This window comes from Eriocheir sinensis, chromosome 31 (assembly GCF_024679095.1).
Source record: "Eriocheir sinensis breed Jianghai 21 chromosome 31, ASM2467909v1, whole genome shotgun sequence".
Lineage (NCBI taxonomy): Eukaryota > Metazoa > Arthropoda > Malacostraca > Decapoda > Varunidae > Eriocheir > Eriocheir sinensis.
Genome location: NC_066539.1, coordinates 14,929,757 through 14,951,953, shown reverse-complemented (window position 1 = coordinate 14,951,953; position 22,197 = coordinate 14,929,757). Strand labels below are relative to the sequence as shown.

The 22,197-nt window shown below is 37.7% G+C and overlaps 1 protein-coding gene across 4 annotated transcripts in view; it reads left to right on the top strand.

Annotated features, from left to right (window-relative positions):
- Positions 1–22,197, top strand: part of LOC127005931 (unconventional myosin-IXa-like) — a 48,790-nt gene that overhangs the window by 24,954 nt on the left and 1,639 nt on the right. For 2 of the 4 annotated variants that reach the window (XM_050875361.1, XM_050875360.1), the window contains exons 16-31: positions 793–1,018; positions 2,164–2,310; positions 4,255–4,515; positions 5,613–5,774; positions 5,876–6,038; positions 8,212–8,385; positions 9,453–9,711; positions 10,466–10,650; positions 11,458–11,690; positions 12,656–12,922; positions 15,465–15,626; positions 15,779–15,896; positions 18,679–18,929; positions 20,213–20,611; positions 20,733–20,855; positions 21,506–21,842. In XM_050875361.1, coding sequence (XP_050731318.1) covers positions 793–1,018; positions 2,164–2,310; positions 4,255–4,515; positions 5,613–5,774; positions 5,876–6,038; positions 8,212–8,385; positions 9,453–9,711; positions 10,466–10,650; positions 11,458–11,690; positions 12,656–12,922; positions 15,465–15,626; positions 15,779–15,896; positions 18,679–18,929; positions 20,213–20,611; positions 20,733–20,855; positions 21,506–21,842 — 3,467 coding nt within the window. The remainder of the gene's footprint in view (positions 1–792; positions 1,019–2,163; positions 2,311–4,254; positions 4,516–5,612; positions 5,775–5,875; positions 6,039–8,211; positions 8,386–9,452; positions 9,712–10,465; positions 10,651–11,457; positions 11,691–12,655; positions 12,923–15,464; positions 15,627–15,778; positions 15,897–18,678; positions 18,930–20,212; positions 20,612–20,732; positions 20,856–21,505; positions 21,843–22,197) is intronic. The other 2 variants (XM_050875362.1, XM_050875363.1) reach the window with 2 other exon arrangements.

Genomic DNA, 22,197 nt, shown 5'->3' with positions numbered 1-22,197 from the left:
CAACTAGGTAAACACACACACACACACACACACACACTACTCTCTGAGTAATGAAAGAATCATGAAAAAACTGAAGAAAAAGATCTGGGAGTGATCATAACAGACAAGTTATCCTTTGGAAAACATATAGACCGGATAACTGGGGAAACATACAATCTTCTTAGAAACAAAAAAGCAGCATTTACATATTTAGATGAAGAAGTGGTGAAGAAACTAATAACATCGATGATACGTCCAAGACTGGAATATGCACCATTAGTGTGGTCACCTAGATTGAAGAAAGAAATTATAAAGTTGGAAAGAATACAAAGAGCAGCAACTAAATTACCGGAAACTCTGAGAGAATATGCTTATGAAGAAAGACTGGAGAAATTGGGACTAACAACACTGGAGAGCAAAAGAGAGAGAGGGGACCTAATAGCATTGTACTGGATACAAGAGGGATTGGAGAAATTGGACAGAGAAGACCTAGTGGTACATGACAGAAGTGTGACGAGAGGCAATGGTAAGAAATTGAAGAAGAGCGACTGTAGGAGAGACATCAAGAAATACAGTTTTCCATACAGAAGCATAACAACATGGAACGGACTTGACAAGGAGACTTGTGTGTGCAAAAACGATTCATGAATTTAAAGCCAAACTGGATAATAGGCGTTATGGAGACTGGACAGCATGAGCCTAGTACAGCTCTTTTCCTGTATTTCACAACTAGGTAAATACAACTAGGTAAATACACAGAAAAATTAATTTCATAAATATAATCTTAATTTCATTTTTTCATTCTACCCGTAGCTCCCAGGCAGATGTTACATCCTTCTTGGAAGAGATGAATTTAATGGAGAGTGAATACCAGATGGGAAACACTAAGATTTTTATGCGAGAGTCTCAGAAGCAGAAACTTGACACACATCTGCACCAGACAATCCTCTCTCAAATCATAGTCATCCAGCGCTGGTACAGAACCGTTCACCAGCGCAGAAACTTTTTGAACTTCAGAGCCATGGTGATTAAGATTCAGGTAAGTGTTGTCTGTTGTGCTTTTTTTTTATTTTTATTTTTTATTTTTTTATTATTTTTTATGGAGATAGTATTTTTCTCCAGAAATCATTAAATGACTGACTTTTCAATTGCCTGTTGTGCATCCACCACCGCAGCTGCAAAACAGCTCACAGAAAGGTTCAACTTGCTAACTGTTTCTATATTTCACTCACTGCTTACAAATATCACAAATAGACAAACTACAGTACCCTCTCGAGTTTCGCGCTCATTTCGTTCCGTAGGTATTGCGCTTAACTCGAGGATTGCAAAACTAGAGGTATTGAAAACACTGAAAAAGCGCTTATTTGTTCCGACCCGTGGAGATTTTTTTATTTTTTATTTTTTATTTTTTTTACATGTGGCCAATGGCATCGGTAGACTATCCATCTGGGCCTGATGGTCGGCCCCGAGCCCGTCATGGCGCAGGCAACTGTTTATAGTGGCGCCATTATAACTGGCTCATGCTACCCCCCAGGGCTCACTTTTTTTCCTCCTTTACTCCCTTGTTATCTCAAAATACGTACCTTGGAAAAAGGAAGAAAACAGGAAAAGAGAACGGGTTGTTTTAAAGCCACAGGTGAAGCCTTACGATTGGCTGAGCTCTGAAAACACGCTTGTGATTGCTGGGAGTCCGATGACGTCATTGCCTTAAGGCGGTGTCACACTGGCCATTTTCCTCAAACTGTTGTGGCTACTGGCAACACCCATACGCCCATCCGGGAGCGAGTTGTCGATTGTCCGTAAGCTGGTGTCACACTGGACCTTTTTCTTCCCACCGTGTTGGTGGCAGCTTGGGCAACCGTCAACTTTTTTGTGTGTGTGTCACATACATAAGGGGAAATTAGAAGACAGGAGGTGGCGGGAAGTTCAAACGCGGTTAACGTGTTAATAAGTCTCTCTCTCTCTCTCTCTCTCTCTCTCTCTCTCCCCCCCCCCCCCCCCCTCGAGTTTAGCACTACACCTTCGGAACGAAGCAAGTGCGAAACTCAGGAGGGTACTGTTTATGATTTCCCTTATGTCCACAAAGCAGGATTTCACTGTACAAGTTAGGATATGTTATAGTCTGACAAATATAATTTTGTGATGCTGTTAAAGAATTGTTCTCATAATATTTTCTCTTTACAGTGTCAGGTTCGAAGTTGGCTTGCACAGCAAGCAGTGAACAAGATGCGCATTAGACATAATGCTGCTGTATTTATTCAGAAAATTTGGCGTGGATATTCTGTAAGAAAATGGTATCAGAACTTCCACAGAGCACTCATAGTCTTCCAGGTATGAAATAAGGACTTCTATCTATCTATATCTTTATCTCTGACACCCTTATCCCTCTAGGGAACTTCCCTGCTGGGGGTGGCTGCAGCAGAAGTGTCTCCATCTCTTACTGTTCTGGCACTCTGTCTCAGCACATTCAATCCTGCTACTTCCAACTCTCTTGCTCTAATACTCACTCACCCTATTGATCCACTTCACAGGTGGTCTTCCCTTTACACCCCTCCCTCAATCCTTCCCTCATACACTCTCTTCACAAATTTATTTTGATTCATTCCCATCACATGTTCAAACCATCTCAGCGTACCACGCTTCACCCATTCAACCACTCCACAATCCAGGCCCTTTGCTGTCACCTCTTATATTTCTCATTTCCACCTCACATATTCTTGATTGCTGTGCTGCATTCCATGTCCACATCACTAATGCCTACAACAGTTTTCAGGATAATACTGTTTCTTATGCCCCTCTTTACCCCCATGATCACTTCTTCCTCTCATAACTAGCTCCAAGACACCCACCACCTCTCTGCCCATTACTGCTCTTTCCTTCACCTCACCTTCCATACTTCTATGGTTACATAAAACTTTCCCAAAATATTTAAACTTGGTCACCTCCTTCATTCTCCCTTTCCCCCACCCATTTTCTACTCTTTGTTGTGCTCTCTGCTCTAACTCTGTATGGCTTTGCAAAATCAATTCTCTGCTCTCTTGCTCTCTCAAATGCCGTAACCTTACTCTTTCCAGCATTCACCTTCAGCTTTCTCCTCCTACACACCCTATCAAACTCATCCACTATCCTCTGCTGTGTCCCATCTCTGTCAACAAAATTATCATCTGCAAACAGGCCTGCCACCAATGACTCCTCTGTACCTCTCACTTTCAGCTTTGGACCCAGCTCCTCTCCTCTGGTTTTCATTTCTTTTATACAACTGTCCATGTACATATTAAAAAGCCATGGTGACATCACACACCCGTCTTACACCCTGACCAACACCAAAGCTCTCACTCAACTCACCATTCACACGCTCAGAGGCACTCACATTCCTATAGAAAGATCTGATCCCTCAAACAAATGCCCTCCCACACCATTGTGTCCTTATAATGTCCGATAAACCCTTCCTGTCAACACTGTCATATGCCTTCTCTTGGTCCATGAAAGCAGCACACAGCTGTAGGGTAATTGGACAATTATCAGGGAAACTTTTTGGTATTTTAGGGTAATGCATCTTCCATTTCCAACTCTGAAAAAAAGTTAGCAGTTAGTGTTAGCTTCCACTAATTTCTTTATCAGTTTAGCGGTTTAGTGTAAGCGAAGCTAACTTTTTAGTTAGTGAATTACCAGGTAGTGAAGCTAACTTTTTGGTTAGCGGTGCCCACCGCTGTGTGTGTGTGTGTGTATGTATATATATATATATATATAGATATATATATATATATATATATATATATAGATATATATATATATATATATATATATATATATATATATATATATATATATATATATATATATATATATATATATATATATATATATATATATATATATTTTCAGTTGCTGAATAAAAGTTGTGCCTTGCAGCACATGAAAAAGCTTGTAAAAGTAATGCTGCAAGCTTTTCTGAAGCTCAGGATGAAGCAGCATACTGAAAGCATTACAAAAATAGTTTCAGTGGAAGCTGAGCCACAAAAGTTGTGGTGCAACTTCTTACCTTTGCTTTGGTTAGGCATGGGATTTCTTCCTAGGAAGGTTATGGAAATTAAAATAAAGAGTTGGGATACTAAAAACATATAGTAATTAATGTGAAGCACTTCATGTCATTCTTTTTAAGATTTACTTAATTAGTTTTCATTGTTTTAATGTTTATAATGTTCTTTCCAATATTTTCAACATATTAATCAAATAACTTACTACATATTCAACATGCTACACACTTCTTCACAGGCTTGTTCCCGAGGAAATCTCGCCCGACAAAAATTCCAGGTGATGTTAGAAGAATGGAAGCAAAAGAAAGAGAGAGGTGAAACAAAGAGGCTAAAGGAAGAGGAAAGTTCAGACCTCAAAGGGAAAGAAAACTCAGGATACAAAGACGTAAGCTCAGTTACATCCATCACTACAAAGGACTCGAGCAGCACTGGGGCTGCTGAAGTTACTGAGGCAAGTGAGCCAGCTCAGCCCCCACCAAGGAGAAAGTCCAACCTGCAGGTACAACTTCAATAATTTTCCATGCAACTTTTCCTCTTCTATACAAATTCTTTCATTTTATGGACACTGCCTGCTTCAACAATGTCTTTGTTTAGTCCATTTCATGTATCCACACTCCTGTATGGAAAACTGAACTTCTCTATGTCTTTCTAACAAGTCCCCTTTCACAATATCTTACTGTGACCTCTTAGATGCCTCCTCCCTTACATCTTGATTAAATAATTTCTATCTAACTCTTCCACTGCAGGAAGGGCAGTATAGTCTCTCAGAAACTGAAGCACTCGCACTTAAAAATTTTTATTTAATAGAGAGCATATTCAAAGCATTTATGGAAAGCTTTTATTGACTTTCCTATTACTAGTTATTTTTTATAAAGAAATGTTTTAGTTGGTTAAAGCAGGTGAGGTAAAGAAAAAAAGCCAACTTTTGAATGGTTTCAGCCTGTTAGAATTTTTTGGCACATAAAATTTGGTCCTAAATTAGCAGTTTGAAAACCAGCAACATTTTTTCAGTTTCTTAATATTGCTAGACATGAGGCCACACTGTACTGATAAAGACTTGCCATTATGTTTTGAAGGAAAGGTCATCCAGGTAAAAAGACAAGGTAAAAATGAAACTTCTAAGCTTGAACCTGTGGTGACCTGTTGAACCTGTTGAGCATCAAAGAAGGGCAGTGGCACTGATATGGTTATACCCTATGTCAAGATCTGAGGTGACAGTACATGAATGCTTTATGAAATTGTAATGCTATCCATTTCTCTGGACCGTCCTCCTTCCATAATTGTTATATTGCTATTTAACCCAGTAGCTGCGGGGATCATGTTTCTTAAAGGCTCCTCTAGGCGAATTAATGAGAAAAAATCATCACTCATGCAAATCATTATATAACATTTGTGATCAGTTTATGCATCTTCAATTTTGGGGGTTTATGCCAAAGCAAAACTTTGGCCTGTTGTTGCTACCAGGTTAAGATTTATTCCTTATTCAAGATAATTTGTTGATGTTTGATCTCACAGAACTCCTGTTCTCTGAGCTTTCACTTTGGAATATAGGCACTGTTGGAGAAAGAAATTAATAAGAACAATGTTCATTTTTAGAATACACAAGGCTATAAGCTTCAGAGAAGACAAAGTGAGCAGTTACTCACAGAGAGAAGGGCCTCTGAAACTCTGCAACCACTCAACCAAAATCTTGCAAGACGTCTTAGTGAGGCTGGTCTGCTCCAACATCAATCCTCTCAAGATACACTTTTACAAATGGTAATTTCTCTTTAGCATATATCACTTGATTATGAAATGGCATAATGATGTGCATGTATGGAGTTGTCATAAATGAAAGCAATTGTTCATGCTAACAACAGGTACCTAGAAAGGATGATGAGAATATGCAAAAACAGCTGCCTCCTCCAGCATCATCCAGCATCACCACTGAAGGGGAGAGGCAAGCACACAAGCCCAAGTCATTTAGACATCGCCCATACACCAAGACTCCATTGGCCAATCAGAGGGCAGAGAGTGTATCAGGTAAGAAATAATAATATTCCCTTGGGAGATAGAAATTATTAGTTATAATATTTTTTGTCTCGTTTTTTGTAATGTATCCTGTTTTTTGCTTTTCTAAAGCTATAAATAACATTATATGTATAGTTTCTGAAAATGAAAGAGTGTGGATGACCACTCATGTCAGAATTTTAAACTGGTTACCACATATACTCATGTAAAGTTTATCCTTTGTAAAAGTCATACCTTTTTTAGGCTAAACTTGTAATTATTTATATAGCACAAGTAAAAGTTGGCCCAGCTTAAAAGAAAAGCCTCCCAAATATTAACAGTTCCAATTACATAGTAGGATTAATATTGAGAAATCACTTAAAAACATGGAGCAGAGGTGAGTTGATGTTAGGTATGCTAAGGACTTGTTGTTGCAGTTAAATGGAAGGAAGAAGCAGTTGTGGGTACGATTATGGCTTCAAAGATGGGAGGGCAGGAGTGTTTACCCAAATTCGTCAGATAACTGTGCTGTGAAGACCGGTGTTGTGTTTCTGAGCCAATAAATAGCCTTCATACAGTGATTCAGCACCGTCGATGATGTCATCGAACTCACAGCGAATCATAAGCGTGTTTGCAGAACTCAGCCAATCATAAGGCAGCTGCCTTCAATTGCGGCTTCAAAATGACACATTCTGTAGGTCACTCCCGTCGGGTATGGTGGTAAGGCACAGTTCGTACGAATAATTCTCACACTATGTATCAGAATATTTAATGACTACTGAGCTGTCAGCGAGTAGAGCAGACTCGGTGCAGCTAGTTGATATGCGTCTAACACACGTACCATCCACATGCTGCGTAACCTCATCCTGTAACATCCTTTGATGCAACGCACAAAAAACGACAACTGGCGGAACAGGAGCGAACCCCGACTCGTAACATGTATGTTTGCGGGGGTGTTATGCAGTGTTGTTATGAGGTCCCGTCCACACTGGTGGTTTTGTTACACGATGGAGTTACGTTACGATGTTCTGTTCGTGTGTATGTATCCGGCCTAACACGGCCTTGTTACGATTCGGTGTTCTGTTTGTGTGTGTGATGCCGGCCACATATTTCCGAACTGTACTCACCTGCGGCATCAGCAGCGAGAACAAAAGTTGTAGATATCAAGGAGACAAACTCAAAAAAGTAAAATTTTATGAACAAATCAAGGCAGGTCAGAAGTGGTGTGTTATGACAGCTCGCACACACACATATCTAGCTGTGCGCCTATGCAGGTTTGGAACTTTCTACAGCTTTGAGCACCTGATTTTGAGGTAGTTCAATGAGTCCTACGTACTGGAATGTCGTCATTATCAGAGTCAGGTATTTTACGAATAGGCGGGGCAGCTGGAGCAGGTAGGGTAACCTGGACGAGGGTCTTGTGGCTTACTAGAGGTTGAGGTGAATCCCAGAGGCAAAATACCATCGTCAGAAAAGTCAGAATGTGATGATGAGAGCTGTGGGTCGTCTGCATCCCATTGACTATCACTGGACACGGCACACTCACTAGATATATCAAAGAAAGTGTCCTTTATCCATCATAACAAGCTGTGAGAATGAGCCTCTAGGCCTGTGTATTCATGTATTTAGACCTAATGTTGTTGATTAGTGTATTTCAGATGTAGAACAATAGTGATGGTCACAAGTAAACAAGGAAAAGAAAAGAAAATGGAGGCGGGACACTCGTCCTTTTACGGAACCCACCAGTATTTCCTCCTGCAGGTCACTCATCCTTTAGGGGTTAATATAGGACATTCTTGCAGCTAACTTATGTTTGAAAGAGTGGTCTTTGAGTATATCCTCTTCTTTATATAAAAGAACTTGTGTTTTTAATAAGTAAAATTATTATCCACAAGTTTTGAGGAACCTATCCATATGTGCATATAATTGGGATTCCAGATGACTGACTGCTTTGTTCTTTTTAGTTAAAATCTACCTTGCTTCTACTATGATAATGATATGTTCAGTTCATTGATAGGTTTTATCCCCAAGAAAAAAAATATTTGCATTATTTAACTTTAACCCCTGAAACTTGATTATACAAGAAAAGTTTTGAAAATTAACTTTTTTACATGAGTATATGTGGAGTTTGTACTATTTTTTAGTAGCTTTCTTCTTATCCTAGAAGTAAGTGTATTTTTGTAGAATAGTGTTTCTATTATTATAGTTTCAGCAACTCTGAGCTCAGGTCAAACAGAGGGAAGATTCAACTCTGGTGCTAAAGAGGAGGGTGCCAGGCAGCAGCAGCAGCAGCAGCAGCAGCATCCCCCACAGTCTGATCCTCTTGGCAAACAAAAAATTTCTAGGCAATTTAAGAAACCATTCAAGAAGATGATCATGGGTAAGAGTGGTATATGAATAGAATTTAAGAAGCTGTTTACTACTTTTTCTCACTTAGCTGTGAAAGTATGCTGATTTCTTAATATTGCCAAAATTTAAAGTGTTTTGGAATGATAAAATAATGTTCTGATATTTTGATTCATTGAAGCAAAAATATAAAATTTCTGTATTTAGATTAGGGAAAAGGGAAATGTACAGGCTGTGGAGTTGATTGGGTAATGGATGAAGTGGTGCAGGAGAGGCATGAATGGCAGAAATTATGTAAAAGTCAAAGCAAGGAAAATGTTTTTAGGTTTGGTCATATAGGATGGAAGGTGCAAGAGAACAGAATCTACAGCAGTGTAGTTGGTAGGGAACACAGGAGGCAGAAATGGACCAGGAAAAGGCGGCTAGCTGTGGTAAAAAAAACATGTTTGTGCAGGGAAAAGAGATGGGAAGAAGATAGACCAGTGCTTGATGGGCCAAATCAATGAACACCTTTTCCAGCCTTAAATCCAATGGATATTTAATGTTTGAATAGGTTGTGAGACATTAATTTGTGTTACTAATAATAATGTACTCATTCTCATTTGTGGGGAACTGAAACAGTAGAGGAGCCTGTTGCCTACTCTGATGGATGTATTCTTTTACTTATTGCTCTTTATATCCTCTTTTAGGTGAAGCCATTTTAACACCCTTCCATCAATGTATGGGAAATGAGATACTTTATGGTAATGAATGATGACAATTACTAAGATATGGAAAAGTTTGGTGGAGGCCCAACACTTAGAATGAATGCTTGGGAAGAAGTGTGTGAAACAAGGAAAACAGTGAAAAATGAATGGGTAGGGAACGACTGGTGAAGTTGATTAGCTGATCAGAGAGAAAAAGACACATACAACTGATATGCTTGTAAAGAAGGGAAACTAAGGAAGAATATTAAAAGGGATTTGCAAAATCAATAAGTAGAATGACTTAATGATTAGAAGAGTATCAGAGGGTGAGAATAAAAGAAAAAGAAGATAGGATGATATTGGCTGATATGTCGGGATGATGCTTATTCTCAGCTTGTCTTGTGTATCCCATCAGGTAAACGTGAGGAAAGCTTTAGTGAAAATGAAGATGTAATGATTGAGTCCCTGCCCCAAACACCCACAAGCCCTGCAGAAAGTCATCATAGTTTCCCTGCAGTCTGTGGGACAGAAACTTCCTTTATAAAAGAGAGAAGTGCTAGCAGCAGTAGCACAACCAGTAGCCAGCCTAGATCTTCGAGGGAAGATCAGCCCAGAGCCAAGGAACCTCTTAAGCCTTCATCTAGTCTCCCAGATGTTATTCAGGGATTTTCAAGGTAATAAATTATGTGTTTGTCTGGGGTTAAGAGTTGAAGGGAAATAAGTGCAAGAAAAATGTTTATAAACTACTTTATTTAACTCTGATTTCCATACATTTGTTTCTACATTATTGTTACAAATTTATGCTAGTGTGATGCAGAATTTTTTCAGAAAAATGATGGTGGTCTCAATTTTTCTTAATAATGAATGGTGGGGTCAGGAAACCAGGGGGAAGTGAGGTGTGTGAAGTTGTCAGTTTTGGATGAACTGGACACACCCACAGATGTCAGCCCAGGTCCAAAGGCATCACTTGCAGGGCCTTGGCGTGCAGTCAAGTATGTAAGTCTGTGGGTAATATACAAATAGGAAGCATAGTTAGAAAGGTAGATGCAAATGGAATCTATGGAAATAGTGAGTACTAAGGGGAGCTGTTTGACCAAAAAAAAAATTGATAAAATAAATTATACATGTGAGGATATGCAGATAATGGAAAAGCAAATATTAATATATTTTACAGTAGTAGATGAAAGGATGAGGAAATATGTCAGAAGCAAAAGCTAGGGAATATTCTAGAACTCTGATCAATATGCTTTCTTAGTAAAGATAAAGGAAGTTTAGTAGCAGGGAAACAGGTGGAGGAGGGAAGGAAGATGACAAGTGGGGAGGCTTCAGGACAAGGGTTACATGGAAAACTATGAGAGGAAAATTAGAGAAGCATCAAGTGGAGCTTTATGTAAAGGCCTGTATTAAATGACTCAATATTCTTTACAGCTTAGAGCAAGGTGTGAGCTCTGCGTCCCAGCCTTCAGTTGGTGATGAAACGCCAGCTCTCAAACATATCCTGGCTAATTCTCCCCATTCACTGAAGCAGTCCACTCTTCTAAAGAAGGAATTATGTACTGCCTGTGACAAGCCATTCACTGGATTTTTCATTAATTCTGGTTACAAGTGTTTAAGTAAGTACTGGTTTGCTAGTCCTGTAATTTTGAATATCTTGGTGGAAGAGATTTTACTATTATTTCCATTGATATATATATTTATTTATTTATTTATTTTTTAACTTTGCCTCGGGTCTGTTCTGTCGTTTGTTCACCGATTTCTTTCTTACTCACACATAAGATACTTTACTATTATCCTTACAAACATATGTGATTGCTTTTTCAATATCTGGTTTCATATACTTGATTTATTTTTTTAACTCTTAAACAACGGCAACTGTCCTCCTTCCTCTTCCTTTTCTTCCCCTTGCTTGGTGTTATTCTTCTTTTCTCTCTGAGCTCCAGTCCTTGTTTTATGCATGCAGCTGAGGTCCCCTTCCAACCAGCGTTCCCCATGCACTGAGGGTGAAGGCCGTAGAGCGGTGGCCTTGAGCATTAAAGTACCGTGACGAGAGGCACCAACTGAGTTGTGAGATTCACTAGGAAGCACTGATATGTGATTATTATATATCACTGCAAAAAATCCACAGTAATGACTCCCAGTGCACTACACCCACACATAGGGTATTGAAATCCCTTACACCACCACTCAATGTCTCTAAGCCAGTAGATGTTGGGACAATATATAACTTAATTTCATATATTTTCAGTTTTTATTTTAATATTTGACGGCGTACTCTCCCATTAAGCAAACAATACCCACAACTTTATTTTATGGAGAATTTCAATGCTCTGAGTTCAAGATATTTACAACACTGGAAGGAGGTGTAGGTATTTTTAATAAACAGTTAAAATTATTTGTATGACATTGTAACCATGTTTCAGGTTGTAAAAAAGTCTTCCATGTACAATGTGTCAAGTGTGCACTTAAAGTTCCTTGCCAAGAAACCCCACAATGTGGAAAGGAAAATGCCAGTCCTCAAATCAAGAAACCTCGACGTATGGAACAAGAGGAAAATTGGAATTTAACAAGAACCTCAGAGTTCATTGATAAGTCTGATGAAGTTATCAAAGATGCTCATGAGCTGAGATGCCTGGATGAATACATCAGAAGAAAGGTAATACACTGTAATATAATTAGATGATATTGTTAGCAAAATCATTTATTTATTATTATTATTTGTTATTAGTATATATGTGATATTTTACAACATTGGAAACAAGTTGTTTTTGTCACTTTGTAAATCCTTTACTAATATATATATATATATATATATATATATATATATATATATATATATATATATATATATATATATATATATATATATATATATATATATATATATATATATATATATATATATATATATATATATATATATATATATATATATATATATATGAGTAGCTCTGCGGGAGAACGATCCAAGCACCATTTTTTTTAAACTCAAAAAAATCACTCCTAAAGTTTTACATTTGAATATTTCGAAAACCAGCCATACGATTTTAGTGAAACATATACCAAGATAATCCTTGACACATTAGCTTCCCAATGGCATAAAAAAGATTTTTTATCCAATCAAACATTCAATGATTATTAGTAATTTAAAAAGACCATTCACATGTGGAGTTCAAGTTAATGTGTAACTCACACTGAACACTTCAGGAAGCCCAGGGAACTGTGCTCACAGCGGCCTTTGCAGCACTTTGAAAAAGGCCGTGTGGCAGGATTTGGTACAACGTTGATACTCTAGGGCTAACCATAGAATACCAACGTTTATCTGTATCTTCACCCTTTTGTCCTCTTTACCGGTAAACTTTGGAACCAGCTTCCTTCATCATTATTTCCTCCTTCCTATGACTTAAACTTTGTCAAGATGGGAGTATCAAAACATCTCTCAAACCAAAATTGATTATTCCTTTGGAATATTCTTCCATTTTCTTTTTGTGCAGAGTATATGTCGCTGAATTTGTTTTGTATATTTGTTTTGCCCTTAGCTTGCCTCCGTCAACATAAAATAAAACATATAGCAGAAATGGATAAGAAAACAGGTTTGAATGTAATTCTATGTCTTTTCAGTTACATGACCTGGAGGAAAAGGAGGTTTATAAGGCAGACACTCGCTCACAGAGCCTGGACCGCTCCTCTTCTAGGGATTCTGCAGCCAAAGAACTTGATTTAAGCCTTCGATTACGGGATCGTAAAGATTCCCAAGTAGACCAGATGTTTTGCCTGTCTTTGAGAGAGTTCAAGAACAATTTAGTCTCTACTTATTCTGTGGAATTTCAGAAAGACTCTCCTGACCTCATCCTCAAGTATAAAGACCTCATCAAGAGCTTTGAACAGGTATGAGATTGGTTGTAGAAAGTTGCAAATTCATTGATGCTTTCATTCTTAGAAAGAAAAATGAATGCCTGCCATAAACCTGAGATATTATACCATGAAAAAATTAGGCTCTAGATGGATGGGTAAGTGTATTTAAACATGATAAAGTTTAATGCATAAGTGAAAGGCAAAGGTATCTTTGTTTACCTTTTCATATTTATTTAGTTGCAGCTTACAAGGTTTTAGGTATGTTTGTATTATTTTTTATGTGTTTTTATCTTATATATTTATATGCTTACACTATCTTAATATCTTGTTTTCCACCATCACAACCTCCAGAAAACCCCATACATGGATGTCTGTAAAAATTTACATATCCATATCTTTTGGACACTACTTTCACTTCCAATCTCACCTTTATGATCTCCAATCCTCCAGAACTAGTACTTCATCTCTATACACTAGTTTCAGACGTTTAGATAATTTGAACTCTATCTACCTTCACTACGCTTGTCGTTGATATATATATATATATATATATTTATATATATATATATATATATATATATATATATATATATATATATATATATATATATATATATATATATATATATATATATATATATATATATATATATATATATATATATATATATATATATATATATATATATATATATATATATATATATATATATATATATATATATATATATATATATATATATATAATATATATATATATATATATATACAGTAAAACCTTTATAACTCGGAATTTGATATAACTCAGCAATGCAACAAAATATTAATTAAAAAATAAATTTTTAATTCAAGCAAATAGTGAAGAAAAAAAAAATCATGCATCTCGGCATATTGCCCAGTGTTAACCACATCCTGTTGTTTACACTCGGCATGCTCACCCCCATTTTTTAGAACGTGTATTCACACTTGGGCCATCTGACCTCACTCTCCAGCACTCTCTGATTCATCTCTGTATGCTGCTGAGTTATCTCCACGTGTCGTGGTTTACACTTGTCAAGGCTTGCACGCGCTATTCTTGTATTAAAAACATGTACCCTCACTCTCCCTGCTCGCTCCTCAAACAAGCACGTGTTGTCTGCTTGGACTACTTGACTACAGCAGCCCCTTCATTTATATGTGTTAATTTAACCCTTTCACTACGGCCGGGCGAAAACAGCGCCCTGTGCCGTATCCGGGATCGCCGTGCGCGCCAAATTTCAAATGTCGCTATTGAATATAACAAGTTTTCAGCCATAAACTCAACATAATCATCAAGTATTATATATGAAAACATGCAGAATTAAATGGTGCACATAAAGAAACTCACTACTGCCGGGCCTAAACAGCACCCTGCGCCGTATCTGGGATTGCCGTGCGCACCAAATTTCAAACGTCGCTGTTGAATATAACAAGTTTTCAGCCATAAACTCAACATAATCATCATGTATTATATATGAAAACATGCAGAATTAAATGGTGCACATAAAGAAATGCAACTTAATTGATAATTTTGAGATGTAAGCATAAATTTAAAGATAAAATAACTCGTATATTGGCTAAAGCACGCCAGGACGCAGTATGCACGTCCTTGGATATGGTACGGGGCACACAAGGACACAGTATACACGTCCTCATGTTGAAGGGGTTAAGCTTTTACTGCTGCTGTGTAGTGCACAGCTGATCCACTGTCCCAGTGGAGTCACCCCTCCACCTGCAGGAAATTCTGTGCCTATTGAGTCCATTGAACACACTCCACACCTAGGCCATGTGATCCAACTCACTCTTGCAGTCTCTGATGCATCACAGCATGCTGCCAAGTTGTAGGCACATCTCATGGTTTACACTCAGCATGGCATGCCCACATTTGTTTGAACACTTACCCACCCTACACTCCCTCACTCTCTTTACCCACTCCTCAGTCTTGCACATGTTGGCTGCCTGCACACCCCTACCCAAACTGACTCAGTATCTTTGAGCTCTACTTTTCACTTTTTCAAGTGTCTAGTGAAAATACCATGTTTCAGTTTGCCAGCTGTTACTGTACAGTGCCATGTTTTTTTTTAATTTTGAATTTTTTGTGCAGATCAGGGGTAGGATTGCACAACTCAGAATACTGACTAACTCAGCGAGGCTAGAATCAATGCAGAATTTACGATGTTGCTCTACTCGTAGTGTAAAATAAATGTCATATAATCTTTTGAATAGCAGTGTGAATAGTTTCTGCTTCATAATTAATCAAATTATAATTCCAACATTCTCCTAACTTTAATAATGTTACTACTGAAACAATGTAATAATTCTAGATTAGCTACTGACCTTATAAGTTGTCAGTTTTCATTTGCTGCATCAGCAAGGATTTACTGCAATCAGTATTAATTAGATTTCACTCAGTATAACACCAATCAATTTTTAAAATGGAATGTGTTTGAATGTCATTTCATTTTATGTTAATAAAGTAATGAATGTCAATAGAACTGTTTTTAAGTTCTCAATGAATGACAGTGAATTTTATTGTAATCTGGATATTTCTTTTAAGGTGATGAATACTGTGTGTAAAGAAAAAATGGAGAATGATACATTTCCTGTTACCATGGGAGTTAATGCTTTCCGAGGATTTCTGGATGAGTTCATCCGAGAAAAGAAGAAACCTGTTGAAGAAAAACTTAGAAGGAAGAGACACAGGCGTAAAAAGAAAAAGGTATGTTTTCAAACATTATAAGTATGGAGTTTTGGACAATGAGATTACAACTTTCAGATCTGTATACCATATTATTAGCATTATTCCTGTTACATTATCTTGTTTGAAGAACATTGTAAGCCTTGTTGAGTAAACATTAATATTTATTTCAGGTAGAAGAAGTGGTTCATGGAAGTCATGTATTTACTCAAAGCACAGTCAATATTCCCACTCAGTGTGAATTGTGCAACTCATTCATATGGCTCTCCATGAAAGTTCTCACCTGCCAAAGTAAGTGTCTTACCATTATACCAATTTTACACAATTTTTTTCTTTTTTATTTATTTATTTATTTAATTTTTTGGTCATATGTTAGTGTTATTTTCCATTATGATTGATTATTTTGTGCTCCAAAGTGCAGTAAATTGTATACATGTATATAAAATCCTGCCCATGTTTTGATCTAGTAATCTGGAGCAAATAGTACATAGCTCACTGGCTTGTTCATCATTTATTGTTAGTAAATTGATGAATGGGTACTTGAGAGAAATCTTAGGAGGATAAACTGTAGTAACCTAATGCTTGTCTTTGTGGTGTAGGAGTTAGCATGCTGTCACACATTAGTACAGTGAAGCCTCCATTGTCAAACAAATCTCATCTCAAATAAATCAGCTTCTGAACATATTTTCCGAACCAAAAACACACTAGTTTCCAAACACAACCTCAGTTCCCGAACAGGAAAGTCAGCAACCATGAGCTCCACAGGGTGAGATGTACAGTGGGAGACAGGTAGTTTAATAATTTATGCTGTGGCTTTTGCTCAATGCAGACTTGCTCTCAGATAGACCATATTGGCTATACACACAGTGCCACACTCAAGCACCTGGAGAACTGTCTATGAGGTACTCTCCATAGAGTTCAAATTATTGCCTAGTGTTCATCTAAGGCTGACCCCAGGATGCATGCCCCAGGTGATGCCACCTCTCCAAGGTGACGATTTCACACACTTCATTCACTTGATTTCCTGACACTACTGTTTGATATTAAGAAAAACTGAGGCCATCATTGCCTTTCTGAGAAAATTCTGCAATGCATTAGTATAAATTTGTAACTTTGAACATTTACTCTCACTTATATGGATTCATCTCCTCACTGCTGTACTGATGATGATAGCCTACCATGGATCAAACCTTATTTTCATATATTTCTGCTTACAATACAGTAAAAAACTTATGCTAATGCAATGCAGAAAAAATAACTCATAGTCAAACATGAAAATGGTGTTCGATCATGAGAGTGTGTTTGTTTACAGTTTACGCATCATTCCCACTGCTCTCCTCACACACTTACACCAGCGATACCAGACTGAAAACTAATTTACCCACACAAATAACAATATTCAGTTAAAGTTGTTGGAAAATACAATGTGCTAAGAACAGTGGCCTGGCATCCAGTGCAGGATTTCGTTCAGAGATTGCATCATGTTGGCTGAAATTAGCGATGGACAAACAAAAGAACCTATCGGAAAATATAATTATATCAGAGTTTTTGAAAAATACGCTCGACCCTCTATTTCCCAGATATCAGATTTCCGAAACAGAATCCGGGGTACAGCAGTGTTGGACATACGCAGGAACTGAAAACAATCCAGATCAAAAATCTGGAGTTCGGCTAAGTCTATTAGTTGCCGGACACATGCCTAGCCATGTCCATGTCTGCATATGACTACACTAGAACCTTTTCTCATATGTGCAGTATTCTGAGTGTAGGTAGGAACAACCCCTCACATAACTATTGCTTAAATGACACTCTCATTAGTAGGTCTGGGTGCGAGAGGGATTTAGGGGTCTTAGTGAGCTCTGATCTCCGTCCAAGGGCACAATGCATTCAAGCTAGAAATCGAGCTAATAGGGTACTGGGATTTATTTCAAGGAGCGTAAGCAACAGAAGCCCCGAAGTCTTCCTCAAACTATATTTAGCATTAGTTAGACCTCATCTTGACTATGCGGTTCAGTTCTGGTCACCCTACTATAGAATGGATATCAAAATGTTAGAATCGGTGCAGAGGAGGATGACTAAGATGATTCAGGGGTTAAGAAACTTGCTGAAAGACTCAAACAGTTAAACTTGCATTCTCTAGAAAGTGGAGACATGATCGAGGTTTATAAATGGATGAAGGGCTTTAATAAGGGAGACATTCATAAGGTTTTGTTGGTAGAAGAAGTAGGAGGGACAAACAACGGGTTTAAACTGGATAAATTCAGATTCAACAGGGACATAGGCAAAAATTGTTTACTAATAGGGTGGTGGATGAGTGGAATAGGCTTAGCAGTCATGTGGTGAGTGCCAATACAATTGTCATTCAAAATAGACTAGATAAATTCATGGACAGCGATATTAGATGGGCGTAGGAGCTTAGGGTCAGATTCTTATGTTCTTATGTGCTCAATACATGCAAGCTCTTGGTTATCTTGAACTCAAAGCTAGCAAAAAATATATTACCAGCAAAAATTTATGTCTTTGGCATCTGCTAAAAATAAGCTATGTGGATTAAGGACACTTTATCAGATATGTAGGGTTCACCTTCCTAAATACTCATTATATCTCGGAAATAGCAACCCTAAAGAGTGTAGAAACTATTATATATATATATATATATATATATATATATATATATATATATATATATATATATATATATATATATATATATATATATATATATATATATATATATATATATATCCCAGCTTGGTGGCACCGGTCGGGGATTGAACTCGCATCCTCCTCCATTCAGCCACCGCCTCCCCATGGTACTGGCACCAGGCAGTGCTTTGACAAGAGACAGGGCAAGTGAGAGGAGGCCCTAAAAGCAACCAGTACTCACAGAGTATCTGACATCACATGTGGGGGTGGGGCAAGATGGTATAACCATCCAACTGCCAAAAAATAAACATATCACCCAGGTTTTTTTTGGAAGTTGTGTGGTCAGTCCATGTTAGTACAACTCCTTTTGGAGAACTGACTGTACACTGCCATTGCTAAAATCTACTTATTCACTTCTCCTTTACAGAGTGCAAAGTTACGTGTCACTTGAAGTGCTACAAGAAAGCAGACCTTAAATGTGTTCAGGATGGACCAAAGCCTGTTGTAGTTGGAACTGGTGCAACTCCTTCTAGGAACCGGGTGTTTGGTGTGCCTCTAGAACAGTTGGTTCGTTCTGGTGGAAAAATCCCCTTAGTAGTAGATCGTCTCATTACTAGTATAGAACTTTATGGACTTTACACTGAAGGTCTGTACCGCAAGTCTGGAGCCCAAACCAAGGTAAGCTGTGTCACAGATATCAAAATATTACTTAATGAGAGTATTATCAGTTAATTATTTTTTACAGGAATAATGAATGATATGGACATTCTTCTTACCTTACATTCTCTCTCTCTCTCTCTTGTAAAGAAAGCTCAATTTACATTCTTCTGTACCTTGTCTTTCTAATTTTCTTCCTCTATTAATATAAGAAAAACACACTTATATTGCTAAGAAAGGTCAGTATACATGCCCTGACCTTCCTAAATAAGTGTTTTGCGTTAATTATAAGGAAAAAAGAGTGATTCTGGGCTGTTATTGGTTAAGGTAGCCACGGAATAGTATGATAATTACTTACTGTTGCGTCGAAGTCACTAGGATACGTTTTTACTGTCTTATTGAGCTCACTTAGATATGGAGTTTCGCGTCATCAAGGGTAAAAGGTCCTGGCGCACGATGACGCGAAATGCATCATAAAGTTTTAAAAAGGGTTAATGGTAACATACGGCAACCTTTCTAAGGAGCGTGGATGAGGAGCGATGAGCATAGATGAGGAGCGTTAACTCCTTCTTGCTGTAACTCGGGAACTAATAGGTGCATGAGGATTTTGAGGATACCATAAGAATCCTCACTAAATTCCGCTTCAAAACATATATTCGGCTAAAAAAAAGTTGACCCACAAAATTTTGAGCTAGTGAGTGGGGAAGAGTTGGTACTTAGGATTAGGTATTGTTTATTTTCCCCTATTTTTATTTGTGCATGTTCTAGTACAAGTCTTTATGAAGCCATTGATACCGGGAATGTAGAGTATTGCGGCGGCAAGAAAAGGTCTGTCAGGCCTGAGAAATGCATGGTGAGTGGTACAGAAACTTATTGGAAACTTACGGTGCACGAGAGGGCTAATAATTACTGGAATAAGAAAATAGAAAATTGATTCTGATCTTTACAATGAAGTAATAATAACTCTAGCTTTCATACTAATAATTATTCATGTGCTTACTTTCTCAAACTTTGGTTATTATTTGGTGGCATTCTCTGTATTCTCTCCATCTTATTTATCTTAGGTTTCTTTGAATGTGGCCCATAGTACAGCTACAAATACCAGCGTTGATTGAATGTATGTGTAGTTGTAAATGTATGAGGTTGTGTCCTTGAATGTACTTGAATATGGGACCCGTATTACAGATACATATTCCATTCTTGATTGAGTGTGGGTATTTGTTTGCATCTGTATATACTAGGAAATATTAATCTTTAGTTTGCCTTAAACACTCCTGATGATGATGACTTTTTCTTTGGTACAGGTACGGGCAGTCAAGGCGCATATTGAGAGGGACCCAGACGGTGTTGACTTTAATAATACTCCTATCCATGTGATGGCCACCATACTTAAATTTTTCTTAAGGGAGTTGCCTGAGCCACTCCTCACCTATGACTGCTATGATACCCTTCTTCATGCTACTGAGTTGCAAGATGAGGAAGATCAGCTTCATACCATCTTCAGTATCATCAAGGGCATCCCCAAGTTAAATTTCTATCTTCTTGAGAGATTAGTCTTCCACATGGTGAGAGTGGCACAACACGAAGAACACAATCGTATGACTGCTAATGCCCTGGCCATTGTGTTTGCCCCATGCATACTTCGCAGCCAGCGATCTCAAACTGTTCAAGACTCTCTCAATGATGTTGCCAAACAGACTACGGTAAGGTTGCATGAGCCATTTTACCATATTTTAAACATGCTCTTTGCCCAATATCTATCATGTTTTATATTGCCTTTGCTCTAAGGAAATAATACTGAAGTGTACTTTTTTTTTTTTTAAGGTTGTAGAAATAATAGTAACACGGCAACTGCGACAAGTACAGATGACTCTACAAGACATTGATTGTGTGGATAGTGAAACTGCTTCTACTGGGGAGCGCTTGGATTACATTCGTTCATCAAAGGTTGGAACACTTATTTATCTGTACTTATAACTGCAAAAGAACTGGGCAGGTCCTCCTGTATCTTTCAAATCACTCTAATACATTGTTGAGGTGTTCTGCCTGCTTATTGGTCTGCTGGCAGTATGTAACACTCATAAACCATGAAGATTTTTGCAATTTTATTATCTGGAAAGCAGGATTGTTTGATTTAAATCTTGATCTTATTGCAGGACATCAATATAGAATGGAAAAATAAACAAAAGAAAACATTCTCCTACTTTGATATCAATATTTTCCCTGTCAACTTCATAAATTTTCCTGAGCTGGTTAGTTCATTACATATATCTTCCATCATTTAGAATACGTTAAGTGTAACCATGGGTTAGCAACTTCAATTCATTTGCTTGTTCTAATTGTTTTCTCATCTTGTTGACATTGGCTGCACTAGATGCTTTAACCCCTTCACTATGGAAGAGGATTAAGAGGAATTTAGAGGAGGATTGAGAGGTTTAGAAGAGGATTAAGCCTCTCCCATTTCCTCTTGATCCTTTCCATACTGTGACGCCAACGTCTGCGCCAGTGAATGACGTAGATTCTTGATTCCATTAATTTTTATGTATATAATAGTTTGAATCTAAAACATGAATTATCATATCAATAATCTTTTTCAGCCACGACCATATGGCAGATGTGCTTCCCAAATTGAAGGGGCATCAACTTCCACTATACCAGAAGGTTCATCAGTTGTTAGTATGCAGAGTGGATTTAGTGGTCCAAGTGAAGAGGATTTAGAAGAAAGGCTAGAAAATCTGCGTGACACTCGAATTCGCTTAGAAATTCAGCTACCTGCTCTAGCACGTGTGAGCTCTGAAGAGGACCTTTTGTCTACTGATATGTCACTTGCTGGATCCATGGAAGATATATATGGAACACCTAGTCCCTTAGCACCATATGACCATGGATGTAAGGAAACCATTTCTGAAGATTCAGGTATGCTCCTCATCCCAGGTGAGATGGTTGAATTGAAAAGTTAGTGGCTTACTTAGTGGAAATTTCTTGATTTTGTACCTGAAGCAGTACCCAGACTCAATACCACCCTCCCCAGTCTCACTCAGAGCTAATTGTTCCATTTATTCTCAAATCACATAGCTGGAAGTGATTCTGTATCGTTCAGTTTAGGCTTGAAAGTCATATTTTTTATTGTTGTTTTCTTTTTATTTTTGACTGGCCAAATTATTGCCGGCTGATAGGGTTTGATGTATGCACTTACTGGATACTGTTTGACCCATTGACCACACAAAATGTAATAAGATTTATTCAACCATGCTCTGGACATACAATGTAGGTTTGTTTACCATTTGCG